The following is a 13985-nucleotide window of genomic DNA, read 5'->3' as shown; positions in this document are numbered from 1 at the left end:
CAGGCAGAAAGGCTCCTAGAGCAGGTTTCAATAGCGACATTTGCCAGCTACAGATTTCACCAAATTATCTGCACTGTGCAAGCACCGGCAGCGTTCTGGAGAACGGCAGCACTTGTAGCTGCGATCCTGCCGGCGTCCACAGCTATTTATAACGTGCAAAGATTCAGCTAGAACTGGAATATCAGTATCAAAATACACAGGTTCAGGAATCGCTGGGGGCTGGTTACCTCTCGCATACTTGGGGAAAATACGTTTTGTATGATCAAACTATGATCAGGCCAAGCACTATTTTAATTGTCATCCCTGCTGTCATCATCCCAGTGAAAATGGAAGAGGAAAAAAATAGCGGCAGCCATCTGGAAAACGCACCCGGGTGTTAAGGAAATTTAAAAAGTAAGTCATCGGCAAGCGGAGAGAAAAGCTAATATTGCAGCTTGCAATCGGATTCAGAGGCAGACAGAGAACACAGCCGCATCCGAGGCAGCCGCAGCTCAGCCCACAGGATCAAGGCCATCTGCTCCCGGCTGGCTCCGTCACCTGAAACAAGGCCAAAAGTGACAAACCAAATGGCATTTGCTAGTAGAAGACTCCCAAAAACAGACACTCACCGCTGCACTGTCAGTAGGGAGGGGAAGGAAACACAACACATCTTGGGGAAAATCTCCCTGCCCGGGTAATTTTCCCATGCCCTTTTGATTTATTAGTTCATTCCAGCAACACCCCTGTCCTCTCACAAAAAAAGAGGTCACACAACTGACTTCAGGCCAACACAGTCACCAGCAAAGCCAAGGACCTCCTCTGCCCCGAGCCCAACGGCTGCCCCGAGCTCCTTGCTTCCTCGGACACAGCAACATGCCCAGATCAGATCAGCAACTGTTAAGCTCCCGAGAGATTTCACAGCGCACTTAAACGACAAGAAATTCTGGGGTTTATTCAAACAATAGAAAAAATGCTCACCTATCAAAAAATTCTGGATGTCCTGCAGGATTCCGAAGCCAAGACTTGGGAATCTGACTGTTATGGGAGCTATGGACAGTTGATGTTCCTCCTGACCAAAGCAGTCAAGTCACCAGTTGGGGTAGGGAAAATACTGCAAATGGCTGTTTATTAGCCGACTCGAAAGTAGCTCAGGCTAGAAAAAGTGATTCTACATTTTTGGCAAGCCAGCATCAAACCTCTTCGCTCCTGAAGTGGCTCAAAGATATTAGTCAGAAGCTCACTGCTTAAAAGCAGATACCTGATGCAGAGGGTTTGGAAAGTGCCTTGGAACTCACAACCACAAGAGTCTCCTACTTCTTCCTAAAAGCACCACAAAATATTGACCATCATATGGAAAGCTACAGAAGCAGAGAGCAGCAGAGACACTGACAGGGCGGCAGGGCAGGAGCGAGCACACCACGTTTTCAAGTCCTCGTTAACCACTCATCAGATCAGATTCTCTCTGCTCAAGCAGTCACACAGCACATCGCCATCCCAACACCTCCACCTTCTCTGCACTGAACCGCTCCTCCTTTTCGCCTAGCACCACAGCAGGTGGTGATCCCAACAGTCACACCAGCCGGCTGGTCATTACAACAATCCACACCACTACATCCTTCGGAATTATAGCAGAGTTTATTTTAATATTTTGTACAGCCAGCATTGGTCTCCAGGAATAAGTTATAATCATACACAAGTGAGTCCCCCCCAAACCCACCCTTAAGGAATGTTCAACTTTCAGCATTTCTAATTTAGAGAAATTATTTATAGGGTAAGAAGCAGTCTGAAGAATGGAAACCAATCTCAATTCGTGGATAAAACTCCTCAGAAGTTCTCAGGGTTTACTTGCATCTAATTGGATTCATGAACAAGCGCAGAGGTCGTGCCTTTCAGGACTGCATTGAGCACACATTCATCTCGGGGACAATTTTATTTTCTGAAGTTGGACAGGGTTTTGCTTCTTTTTTTCCCCGCCTCACACCCCCAGTTCTGCTATGCAGACACATACTGTACAGGTTAGTACAATCAATGCTTGTAACAGATTTCTCCAAAAGTTACTCGCGTGCCCGTCCCACATAATTTATTCAGTTCTCAACACCACTTAAAACATCTTCATTTCTCACCACGTATTTTGTTTCTTTAACCCAGCCAAGAGCAACGGACCCCGATACTGCCTTTAAGCAATAAACAACACACAAAACAAATAAATACTTTTAAATCCTTTTAAATGGTAATGACATACATACTCTGTTCCAGTGCAGAACTTGGTTACCTGCGAGGCTAGAAGCACTCCAAGACAGCTCAGCAGCAGCAGACGAGGAGCCTCCCTCACCTGCTCGCACCGCTCCCCTCCCATGACCCGCGTAATGCCAGGAGGAATTCCTCTTGCCGGTGTCTGATATTAAGCAATTCACATTCTCTAGCGCAAATAAAGCAAAAAGGGGTTGTATAAACATTTCCTTCTCCCTCTCTGAAAAGCATGGCCAACTCTGAAACAGTTCAGACAGCTCTGGGAAACACCAGCCAAGGAGAAACGAGAGACAAGAGCCGCAGGGCTGGCAGGTGTCAATGCCCCGGTAAAAGCAGCCCTTCTGGGGGTCCCCACCGAGCTCTCAGCCTCAGGGGGAAAGGGTTTCCCCAGAACGCGGCTCCCCGGTACACCCCGCAGCCCCCGGCCGCCCCAGCCCATACGCCAGCACACCCGCACGCCGGGGGCTCTGCGCGTGGTCTTCAGAAAACCGGTGCAAGCGAAAAGCCGGCACGTCGAACCTGATCCAGAATTGCCACCGAAGGGCTCGTGAGAGTTTTACTCCTCCTGACTGACAACAGGCAGGTGAATACCGGGGGACGGGGGGATCTTATTTAATGAAAGAAAGGTTCAGTCAAGTCTTAAAAGCCTCACAAAAGCCACCTAAGCCAAAAGCAAGGTCTGGATTCAGAAACTTGAATGCTCCTTCCTCATTACTGTGAAACATTTTGCAATAGTAATTAGGAAGTATAGGGATGCTTTTGAAAGTCAGGACTTTTGATGTTGAAAGGAAGATGAGCTGACCACTGTGTTGCGGTTTCCCTTCCTAAAGGGAACCGCAGATTTTGGCGAAAGGAAACTCACGGGGAAAACGTTCTGCGTTTCCTACAGAGAAAAAAACCTGTTGCTAAAGCAATGGAAACTTCCACAGAAAATGACCCGATGTAGCACCGTACTCCGCAAGAGCATCCCAAAATGCTTCACAATACAACAGAAGTACACTTACATGAATGTCATATACCTGTCCGAGGTATATTTTCTGATGCCACGCAGTGGGGTGGGGTGGGTTTTTTCCCCCGTTAAGAAATTATGTCCCAGTTAGAATAAAGCAAACCCTTTCTTTTAACTGTTCTTTTCAACGTGTTCTATATATACAACCCTTAAAATACACTTAAAAATAGCTGCACACATTTTGTGTCATTATACTAGAGAAGGACAGTCCAGACGGACCATGCTTCTCAGTATGTTAAAAACTGTAAATAAAACCCAACCAGACTCGCTCTCCTCCGGTACCCACATTGGCCCAAAGGAGGGAAGGGAAGGAACAAGCAGTTTTAAAATGGGAGTCTTTCACAAAACACGCTACTTACAAATCTCAGGTTAACTTCCTCAAGCAGTTTTGTTATCAAATCCTTTCTTAAATATTTGAGGTCACATACTGCCATCTTAGCAATGAAATCTGTTGCAACATGCATGTGTCAGCTTCCCACTCAACCAACTGCAACCCTGAGGATTTTTCTGGCCTGGTAGAAAGAGGAAATGTCACACAATTCCCGAAGTATGGCTGGTCCTCTGTTCCAAAACGCCACGTGATTCCCTCGATGGTTCCTGGACACACACCCACACTTTTTCATTTTTCCTCTAATACACGTTTCCCTCTAACCAACATGCAGATTTCTCCTCCCAATCATCCACATCTCGATGTCCCAACGGAACGATCCACGTCATCCATCCAAAGGTTTTCCCAGGTAGACCAAAGTCACTTCTGTGTTACCGTACACAGCAGACACTGCCGGATACAGGCAAACTTTTGGCAGTCCTCTGAAGGCAACTCCCAAGAACTCGTAGCCCCTCTCAAACGCTAACGTTTTGTCTTCCATGTCCAGGATAACTCGGATCCTTTCACCTATCTGTAAACAGAGACAGAAGGGGGAAATCAAATTTAAAAAAATAAAAATGCACAGACAGAGTCAGCATATTCAAATGAGACACAAAAATCAAGCATCGCCAATGTTTAACGCAGCAGGTAATTTTAAAGCAAGGCTTTCTTGTTTCTCATGATTTCGTTACTTTTATGACAGGAATTACTCAATTTTGCTCAAATGCACGAGGATCCCCAGTACCTCTGCTGCCTGTTTCCAGCGGGCAGCCTGTAACTAACCACCTACGTGATAATAAACATCACCCTTCCCATATGAACCTTGCAAGGGCACCGAGAGTGACCATACTGCATGCCACGTGCTTCAGAATACTGTAGAGTTTTGAAGACTTTGTAATGGCCTCCAAGTACCTGGACTCAGTATTTAGCTGTTGCTATCGCTGAGCAGTAGCTCTATGAAGAGCAGACAACTAACTTGTTTTAGAAAGCTCCCACACACAAAATATACCGGTATAGGCTACTGTGCAGGTGCTGTCGCTGACAGAGGTATTCCCTCACCAATGCAGAGGGAAATTCCAGTGCAAAGCTTCAGCAAAAAAAGTGAAAAACCTAACATATTTTTATATATATATATATATATATATATATACACACACACACGAGTGAAACTAACACTGAACACGGCAAGAGTCTCAGATCAAAGCCTGCACGGTGCTCCCTGCATTTCTCCAGTACACATTATTTTAGACATAAATAGAAGTCCCAGCCACCAGCAGCAAGCACAGCAGGATGCCGCACAAACTTCTGATCCTTCACCAGCCAGCCCCAACGCCGAGGATTCCTTTTTTGCTCTAACAGACGCTAACACACATGTGCGTTTCCTTTAAGTGTGCTTTCTATGAGCAGATCACTGTACATGTCTTAATAAACATAAAATACTCCAAAGGATCACCCATTTGAGCTCTCACCAATTCTTACAGAGAAAGCAGCGACTGCATTCACCCTTGAGTCCCCGCGTGAGCTGGGGGCTCTCAGCTTCAAGACCTTTCCTCACCCTGCTGCTGCAGACAGGCCTAGGCAAGGGCAGCAGAAAGCAACCACAAAGGGTTGAGGCTGGAATGTGCAGATCCAGTTTGCAGGCGAGGGAATGTGCAAATGGAAAGAGATCTAAATCTTTTTAATTACACTAGTTTTAGCGATTATCCCCAAAACCTGCAGGAATAACCTTCAGACAGAATTGAGTGCTTAGCAGTGAAATTTTACGTGAAAGGCAGGAATATCATATCCAAGTTACTACACAGATCTTCACCCACAACTGAAACATAAGCCAATGCTCATACAAAGCCACAGCATTACCAGATGGAAATTATACTGCATACTGCTTAAGCTGTAACGCCAGGGACTCCAGCAGTCAGGATGGAGTTGTGCGAGCAGCCAGAAGAACAAAGATAAACTCTTCTATAGGGACAAAAAGGTGGAACTGGCACTTGCTCTTTAATAACCTGAAATTATCTGAACATCCCAGCCCAGCCAAGGGCTGTCACCTACGGGAACGCAGCCAGCAGGCAAACGAGCAGCACTCAGCAGCTGCAGGTTTGTGCAGGAAGACTCTTACCTAACCCTAACCTCAGCTCACACAGCAAAGGGGCAAAATCCCACCGAGGTTCACCCTGCTGCGGGGCGAGTCACTACTTCAGGAGGCTGCAGCAGCCCTTCCAGCTTTTATTTCAAAAAGCAACACGGTGTCCAAGAGGCAACCACAGCACACGCTCCGCGCTCGGGAGTTGAGGGAAGCGTGGAAACGAGCGAGGGCCAGGTGCGTTCAGCACCGCACCGGCGCAGCCCGACGAAGCAGCAAACGAAGGGGCAAAGGGCTCGCAAGGCAGAGCCACCCGCCTTCCGCAGGGAGGGCTCGCGACACCCCTGAGTGGGCACTCAGGGCCAAGGCAGCAGCCGGCCAGGACAGACGAGGGAAGAGGCTCATGACAAACAGCTGCCGTCAGACATGGTGGAGCTTCCAGCCCACGCCAAGCCCCGCTCACCTGGTATTTGGGTGCGTTATTGCACTGGGGGAAGCTGCCGTTCACCTCGCCGTTATGCAGCAAGTTATTGTCCACCAGGTTCCAGCCCCAACTCTGGTCATCGCTCCCCAGCAGGGCCACGTAGCCCTGGCACTGCATGGCCGCCCGCTTCGTGGCGATGCCAATGACGGCCACGGTGCCCAGCGGGCCCTCCCACCACACCTCCCAGGCATGGCGGCCCTCGCTGAAGCCGATCTTGGTCCGAGCCCCGTCCGTGCTCTGGGCAATGGGGTTGCGGTGCAGCGTGAAGCCGTTCTTCTTGATGTAGACGTTCCGCGAGCAGTCGTTGGTGCTGAAGGCGTGGTGGAAGGCACGGACCTAAGGGGGAGATGGGGGGCAGGGAGGGGCAGAGGAGATAAAATCCTGCCGTGTTTTGCTGCCCCTCCCCGGGGGGGGGGGGGGGGGGGGGAAGGATGCTCAGGGGCTGTCGCGGGGGGGGGGGGAAGGATGCTCAGGGGCTGTCGCGGGGGGAGGATGCTCAGGGGCTGTCGGGGGGGGGACAGGGGGAGGATGCTCAGGGGCTGTCGCGGGGGGGACAGGGGGAGGATGCTCAGGGGCTGTCGCGGGGGGGGGGGGGAAGGATGCTCAGGGGCTGTCGCGGGGGGAGGATGCTCAGGGGCTGTCGGGGGGGGGGACGGGGGGAGGATGCTCAGGGGCTGTCGCGGGGGGGGGATGCTCAGGGGCTGTCGGGGGGTGGTGGGGGGCTCCGCCGCGGGGCTGGGGGTGCCGGGCTCACCTTGCCCTTGTAGGTGGGCACGTTGCAGAGGATGTCGGTGCGCAGGGCCTCCTCGGCCAGGCAGCGGGCCGCCAGGCTGCGCCACACCTCGCTGTTCTCGTCGCCGTGCAGCACGCGGTGCCACAGCTTGCAGACCAGCGCGCAGCTCCGCAGCTCCCGCAGCTCCAGGTAGGAGAACACCAGCTCCAGCACCCGCCCCGGCAGCCGCCAGCCCGGGCCCCCCGCCGCCGCCGCCCCGCCGCCGGGGCCCGCCGCCATCGCCTCGCACCCCCCCCCCCCGAACGCCCGGCGGGCCGGGCCGGGCCGCGCTGTGTCCCCCGCCTCGACGGCGACAGCGGCGGCGGCGGGCGCGGGCCCCGAGGCCCTCACGGCGCGGGGGCGGCCGGCGCCGCCATCACCGCCGCCGGCAGCCCGCCCCTGGCCACGGCGCAGGCGCGGGGCGGGACGCGGGACGCGGCGCAGGAGCGGGCGGCGCAGCGCGGAGGTGAGGCTGCCCCGGGCCGGGCTGCGCCCCCGCGGCGGGCGGGCGGGGGCCGGCGGCGCTGCGTGAGCGGCAGGACCCTCGTGGGCGGCGGGCGGCCGGGCTGTGCCGGGCACAGGCGCGGTGCAGCGCAGGGTCGGGTCGGTAAAGGCCGGGCCCCGACCCAGGGGGGCTGCGCTGCCTGTAAGCAGCGGGGCTCAGGCGGCGGGGCCGGGCGCTGCAGCCGGGACAGCCCCCGCGGCGTCCCCGGCCCCCCCGCTCTGCCCCCCGCTGAACCGGCCCCGGAGCGCTCGGGGGTCGCGCCAGGGAAGGGGCCGGGGCGGGATCGGTGGCCGCGCCTGCGGCCCGGGCGGTGCCGGTGGCCCGGGCGGTGCCGGTGCCGAGGGACCCGCTTCCCCTCGGGAGCACGGAGCCGCCTGCGCCGTGGGTTAAAACTTAGTCACGCCAATGCCTGCCCCTAACCCGCCGCCAAGGCAGCGCCCTCCGGCTCCGCCAGTTCCTCCCGCTCCCCCGGGCCAGGCGGGCTCGGGCTGCCCCGGCCTCGCAGCCGGGCCGGGCAAGTGTCCGTGTGCTCCCGCCCGGTGGGGCTGCCGGCTCCGAGACCGGCCCGGTTCGCCGTCCCCCCCGCCCCTTCCCGTGCCCCGTTCTGCCGGCCGTGCTGTGCCCTTACGCGCTGGGGAAGCGGCTCTGCCCCTCGCAGCCATCGGAGCCGCCGTCCTCCACGTGCCGCGCAGCCACGCGTGCCAGCGCCACTGTCCCGCACCGTTGTAGCTGATGTTGACGCTGTTTGAGCCAAAGTTTCATTTGGGGACTGATCTGCAGAGGTGCCTGTTTTAATTAGCCGTTAGAGTTTCAAGTGGTTTGAGTTACAGTCAGCGGGTTGATCCCGTTGCTTTGATAAGCTTTCCGCTGTAAGGAGACCATCAGGAGCGCCATTCAGGTTTTTGTTTGTTTCAGAGGTGTCCCTGAAACATGGCAGCCAAATGGACGGGTGGACATTCGACCTCTGTATTGTGCTTGAATGTAAACACGGAAGGCCTGGTGGCTTCAGGTGCGGAGAGAGGCGAGCTCGCGCTCTGGGACGGAAGAGGTGCCCTGGTAGGACAGCTCCAGCTCCCGAAGGCAGACGACGTGACCTCCGTGGTGTTCTCTCCCCGCCATCCCGCCAGGCTGTACACCTCCCACGGAGAAACTGTCAGTTTGCTGGATGCCCGATCCCTCAAGGAGCCCGTTGAAGGCTTCCATGTGAATGAGGAGGAGATCAACTGCCTCTCAGTGAATGAGACCGACAGTTTCTTGGCTGCGGCAGATGACTCGGGGGCAATAAAGGTTATGGACCTGGAAAACAAGAAAGTCAGCCGGTCCTTGAGACACTTAAACATCTGCTCCTCTGTTGCCTTTCGACCTCAGCGGCCTCAAAGCCTAGTTTCCTGTGGACTGGACATGCAGGTGATTTGCATACAAGTAGATGGTTATTAGAGAAGTGAAATGGTAACTACCCACCTGTGTAGTGAGGCGCCAGCAGACTTTCACCAAGAGCAAGAGTGTACAGCCTTGTCGCTGGAAAGCTCCTTAACTGTTCCAAAGTAGTTTTGGTGGACAAGCTCAGTGTTGAGGCTGTTTGTGCCAGATTCTGCTCAGCAGTTCCTCTCCCCGTTTTTCTCTTCCCTCCATATCCATTTACAGTCTAAAAGTGAGGGGGGGGGGGGCAGGAATCAGAATATGGTGCAGAGCATGCTCATGCCATGTTAGCTCCCCGTTGGACTGAGCAAAACCAGCAGCTGTCCCTGGTGATCAGTTACGGCTGCAGACCAAATACAGATGGTAGTTAGAAAAAGGCAAAATGCTTGAAGTGGACAGGATGCTAGGAGGAACTCTTCACTGCAGGTAGATGAATATCTTTCCAAGTGGCATGTATCACTCTAAGGACAAGTCATTTTTATAATTTATACTTTGTTCTGATTAACCTCTTGGAAGCATTAAATATTCCTTGCCTTTTATGCTTCTCTGTCCTTGCGAAGAGGAAACTTTGTCCTTTTCACACCACTTGTGGAAGCATTCTGAGAAAGACCGTGCTAGGAGTTAACGGAGCCTTTTGAGTTATGTTGCCAGAGTTGGCCACCCAGAACAGATGTTTTTCAGTAATTTCTTCCAGTGGTTGAGATCTGACCATGTTCCTGATTTAGCCCGAGATTAAAACTATCACTTCTGCATAGGTTTCAATGGTTCTAGCACTATTACAGCAACACTGAGCAGTTTCACCCCGTGTTACTGAAACTGAAGTGCATCTAACACCCGTTGGAACGAATACATGCCGATACTTAGTGTAAGTGGTATTTTTCCATATGAAAGGCATAGATTGTATAAATTCAGTAAGTTTATCCAAATAGGGGCTGATTGATGGAAGTATGCCAGGTTTAGACTTTGCCAAATTTTCAGAAATTTTCCAGGTTTTTTTTCCTTAGGTTGACTAGAAGATGGATGTAGGATTCTAACTGAAGTACTGTGAGAAACTTCAGAGGTACCAAAGTATCAGTCTGAGAGGAGTAAACGCCCAGCATCTTAGACAGCTGGCTTAATTCGGGTCTCTAAAATACAGATTCACAAGCCTATGGCTGGAAACTTTTTATCAGAATTCTAAGCGTTTGTATACCACTGCTGTGCAAGTGAACTGGTCATTTTTTGTGACTTTTCAGTTTTAGTACGGTTTACTGTAGCTCAGCAAGTTGTTTTTTAGGTGAAAGTCAATGTCCCCAGATGGTAGGAATTCGTTAGTGGGGTTTTGTAAAATGAAAAAAGTGGTTTTGTGCATTGAGGCTGGCTTTAAGATACATCATTTCATAAAGAGACGCTGAGCTGCAGTACTCTGAAATGCTGTGCAGCAGCCTGTCTTTGGACTTGTTTACAAGCTCTATGAGCATCAGAACATGTTCTGTGCTCGCATGTCAAACCCTCAGTGAAGCTGTAGCTGATGGGAACTGAGATTTAGGTTGCCAGGTTTTCTTCAGAAGTTCCATGAAAGCAGGGAAAACGCTATGAGGACAGAAAATACTTAGGCTGCAGAAAACTTGTTAGCACTTGATGAGTTCATAAAGCTGTTGCAGTTGTCTGTGCCGAAAATGGGAGTGTTTGCCTTAAGCATTAGGACCCAGCCTCTCTGATTTACTTTGCCCTGCACACACTGTTGTCATGGGAAGTCTTCCCTTGCATCGGTAGCAAAGGAGTTCTAATGTAGCAGCAACAGTGGTCACTAAAACAGCGAAATTGCAGGAAACAACATAGTTTGGAAGTCTTTGTGTGATCTGGATTCCAGAAATGCAGACCCAGTGCAGTGTGACAAGTTCTTTTGGGGCACAAATTTAAAGACTCCTGTACTTTCTACTGGAGATCACTAGTGGAGGAATATTTTTATTAACAACAAATTAAAGCTTTGATTAAAAAAAGCAAACAACACACCAGTCCTGCATTAGACTGACTCGTGCTTTCATATCCGTTGGCCTTGAAAATGCTCATTATCCATTCAGGTCCTACAAAAGTATCGACGGAATTATTTTTAACTGGTGTGGTATAAACCTATGGTACTTGAATTGCTGTACGAGAGATGCAGGGTGCATTTGAAGGCACGGTTATTGCTTCATGAGGAGCTTGGAGGTGGGGTGGCATTTTAAAAGCAAACCTAAAAGCACAGCCTCCCCCCCATCTCGTCAGGAAAAGCGTGCCCTGCCTCGATATGGTGGAAGCACAAACTGGATCTACTCATTGGATAGAAAAAAAAACCCCAAACATCTGTCTGTTTAAAAATGAGGGCCTGAACTGCTCTTTGCCTTTTGCTGTTCCATTTTTCACACACATTCATGGGAGTGATTATTTTAGGACAAGTACGTAGCAGAGAGAGAACCAAAATTCAGAATGCTAATGTTCTCTATTTACTGCTAGCGTTTCCGTGTCCTTCCTTTTAAATAATTTAATATATTTTAAATAATTTAAATAATGATGGGCACTATGTCATGATTACTACTGCCGAGATGAATGTGAAAGCATTCAGAACAGTTTGTTCATCCGTTTTGTGGTCTGAAGGTGCGAGTCACTGACTCTGTGCTGAGTAGGGCGGTATGAGGGTGTGGGAGGCACGCCGTAAAGGTTTGCTGTATTTATCAGGTAAAGTTTAACCACTCCTCGCAGCACATCTTGCATATCTTGCACTCATGCGTAGCCTTTCCTCTGCTGGAGCCAGAAGTGCGATTGTTTATTTTTACTGTTAGCAAAAGATCTGATGTTACGTAAAACAGACAAATTACCGATTTATACTTTTCTTTCAAGGTTATGCTGTGGAACCTGCAGAAAGCTCGCCCCTTGTGGACCACAAACCTGCAGGAGTGTGAAAGTGAGGAAGACAGTCCACAGTCAGCGGGCCAGTTCTTTAACCCGCCGCTTGCACATTCCCTGTCTGTCGCACCGTGCGGCAACATCTTTGGCTGCGGAGCTCAAGACGGTAAAGTCAGAATATTCAGAGTCACTGGTGCCAAGTTTGAACGTGAGCTGGAGTTTCTAGGTCACAGCTTAGGAGTATCGCAGGTCCTTTTTATGCCAGAAGCGTACTGGTTGTTGACTGGAGGCAATGACGGGAAAGTCTTGCTCTGGGATGTCAGCAGTGACATTGGAAAGCAGGAGCAAAGTCCAGCAAAATCTCTGCAGAGAAGGAAGGCCCAAGCACCTGCATCCACCAGAAAAGACAGAAAGCTCAACAAAGTGGCTTCAAACGCTAGAGTGTTACCAAAGCTAACCATTGAGCACGGAGAGAAGGTGAACTGGATCTCGTGCGCGTGGCTCAAAGGCTCCAAGAGAGTATTAGTTGCTGATCAGAGTAGTTCTGTATCTGTGTATCCACTGCCAGAAGCTTAGCTGCTGAGACGTTTAAAGAAATTTGTGGGGCATAAACCACTTCTTGGAGTGTTTGAAATTACTCCAGTTGCATCCACTGACGGTGAATTGAACAGTGAAACCTGCTGCATTCTTTGGAAGGGGATTTGCTGTGTACTCACGCAAGGACTCGCAATGTAACTGGCCTCGTGTTAAGGCTTTCAGCGGCTGTTTGTATTCACTGCAGCCATGTCTTGCAGGGTTGGCAGTTTGCTTCTTGAATTTAAGTGAAACTGGTTTCAATCTATTTAGGGGTAATACTAGTTCATGACTAAGCTGACATAATTGAGGTTGGAGGAAGAAAATCACGCTGACAGGGACACCCGCAATGCTAAATGAGAATGCTGAGCAATAACAGAGATGTCTTTGGCTGAACTCCTTGCATTTTTAACTATAGCAGTGCTTTACATTACTCTCCCCGTTAAACTGTGTCACAGTTAGCTTAAATTGGCCATAGTGGAAATATATTTTTCATTAGTTTGTCAGCAGCTGCATATAAGACTAGAGAAGCATCAGTTAATGAGTAATCAAATTAGTTTAACTGTCATTGCCAATTGGATTTTTTCACACTGTGGTAAACAAAGGAGCAGGGGAAAAGTTAACATCTGTTTAATGGGTCAGCTGTCTTGTGCATTTAGTTGTTTATCCCAGGGGAAAAATAACTATTACGTTTGTCTTAATAAATGCTTTCTCTCTCACTGCTCCCATGTTCCTATACTCATGCTAATCTTGCCAAACTTACACAAAATTGTGTCAAAAAGTACGCTGCATACCCCATCACAGGGGGACTACAAAGGGCCAAAGGCACAGCCCCTCCTTGCCCCGATATTTCCACTGTCTTCCCAAAGCTTTAGAAACATAACGAGCAGAACTTGGTTTCCTGGAAACATCTCTGAATTTGCAGGTTGAAGGTGGGGAGAACGTAAGTGGGAATGCTGCAGCTCTTGACGTGTTCAGTTCAGGCTGGATTTCCCATGGAACAGGCAAATTATTAAAAGGAAAAAGCTTTTTTTTTTTTTTTTTTTTTTCTCAGGCTGTCCTTAACCTTCCACCAAACTGAATGCCTGGTACTGGCTGAAGATCTGCTTTGGTAACGTGGAGTTTGTGCTGTCTTGTTTCACCAGCTGTGCTGGTACCAGACGCACATTATCTATGTGCCTCTTTTCTTCTTTTTGATGGAAAACTTTCCACCTCTTTTTTGCATACCCAGCTCCTGAAAATCATTAGCCAGTTGTGCTGGCTGTCCATCCTTTATGGAAGAGATTCCAGCTGTCTTGGTTTTGCTCAAAGCAGCTCCTCACAGCCGAACACAACTCATTCTCAGCCAAATGTGATTTTACCATCATCCCCCCCTTTTTTTTTTTTTTTTAAAAAAAAAAAAAAGGCAATCTGCCTGCACAGCCTTTAACAGCAGGAGATTTTGGCCCAAGACACGAACTAGCTGGTGCTCCAGCAAAATGAACCCAAAACACAGGAAAAAAAGCAGAATAGTGTAGGTACCCCCTTTCGTGTCACCTCTGAATTTACGTATGAAGATGGAGAGGATCAGAAGTGGTGCGGGTGGGTGGTTCAGTACGGGATACGTTCGTGAGCATGTGTCTGTGCATCTATGACCTATATTTGGACATCAGTCTATAAAAAGCCTCAGTACAAACAACCCG

General features: G+C 50.3%; 2 protein-coding genes across 4 annotated transcripts; one reads left to right on the top strand and one right to left on the bottom strand.

Moving 5' to 3' along the window:
- Positions 1-1595: 1595 nt before the first annotated feature.
- On the bottom strand, positions 1596-7183 carry FBXO45 (F-box protein 45). The gene is made up of 3 exons (XM_037407079.1): positions 6924-7183; positions 6149-6505; positions 1596-4137 (listed from the first exon to the last, which is right to left on the bottom strand). The coding sequence occupies exons 1-3, from the start codon at positions 7179-7181 to the stop codon at positions 3952-3954; spliced, it is 801 nt and encodes a 266-aa protein (XP_037262976.1). The 5' UTR covers positions 7182-7183; the 3' UTR covers positions 1596-3951.
- A 175-nt stretch (positions 7184-7358) lies between these two features.
- Positions 7359-13031, top strand: WDR53 (WD repeat domain 53). Of its 3 annotated transcripts, none has more exons than XM_037407076.1 (3): positions 7359-7407; positions 8362-8853; positions 11725-13031. In XM_037407076.1, the coding sequence occupies exons 2-3, from the start codon at positions 8377-8379 to the stop codon at positions 12304-12306; spliced, it is 1059 nt and encodes a 352-aa protein (XP_037262973.1). In that variant the 5' UTR covers positions 7359-7407; positions 8362-8376; the 3' UTR covers positions 12307-13031. The 3 variants fall into 3 exon arrangements, with proteins under 3 accessions (XP_037262973.1, XP_037262975.1, XP_037262974.1); XM_037407077.1 differs by lacking the exon at positions 7359-7407 and adding an exon at positions 7464-8228; XM_037407078.1 differs by lacking the exon at positions 8362-8853 and having other exon boundaries at positions 7387-7407.
- The last annotated feature ends 954 nt before the right edge of the window (positions 13032-13985 follow it).

This window comes from Falco rusticolus, chromosome 13 (genome assembly GCF_015220075.1).
Source record: "Falco rusticolus isolate bFalRus1 chromosome 13, bFalRus1.pri, whole genome shotgun sequence".
Lineage (NCBI taxonomy): Eukaryota > Metazoa > Chordata > Aves > Falconiformes > Falconidae > Falco > Falco rusticolus.
The sequence above is the reverse complement of the archived record's forward strand: the minus strand, read 5'-3'. Positions and strand labels throughout refer to the sequence as shown.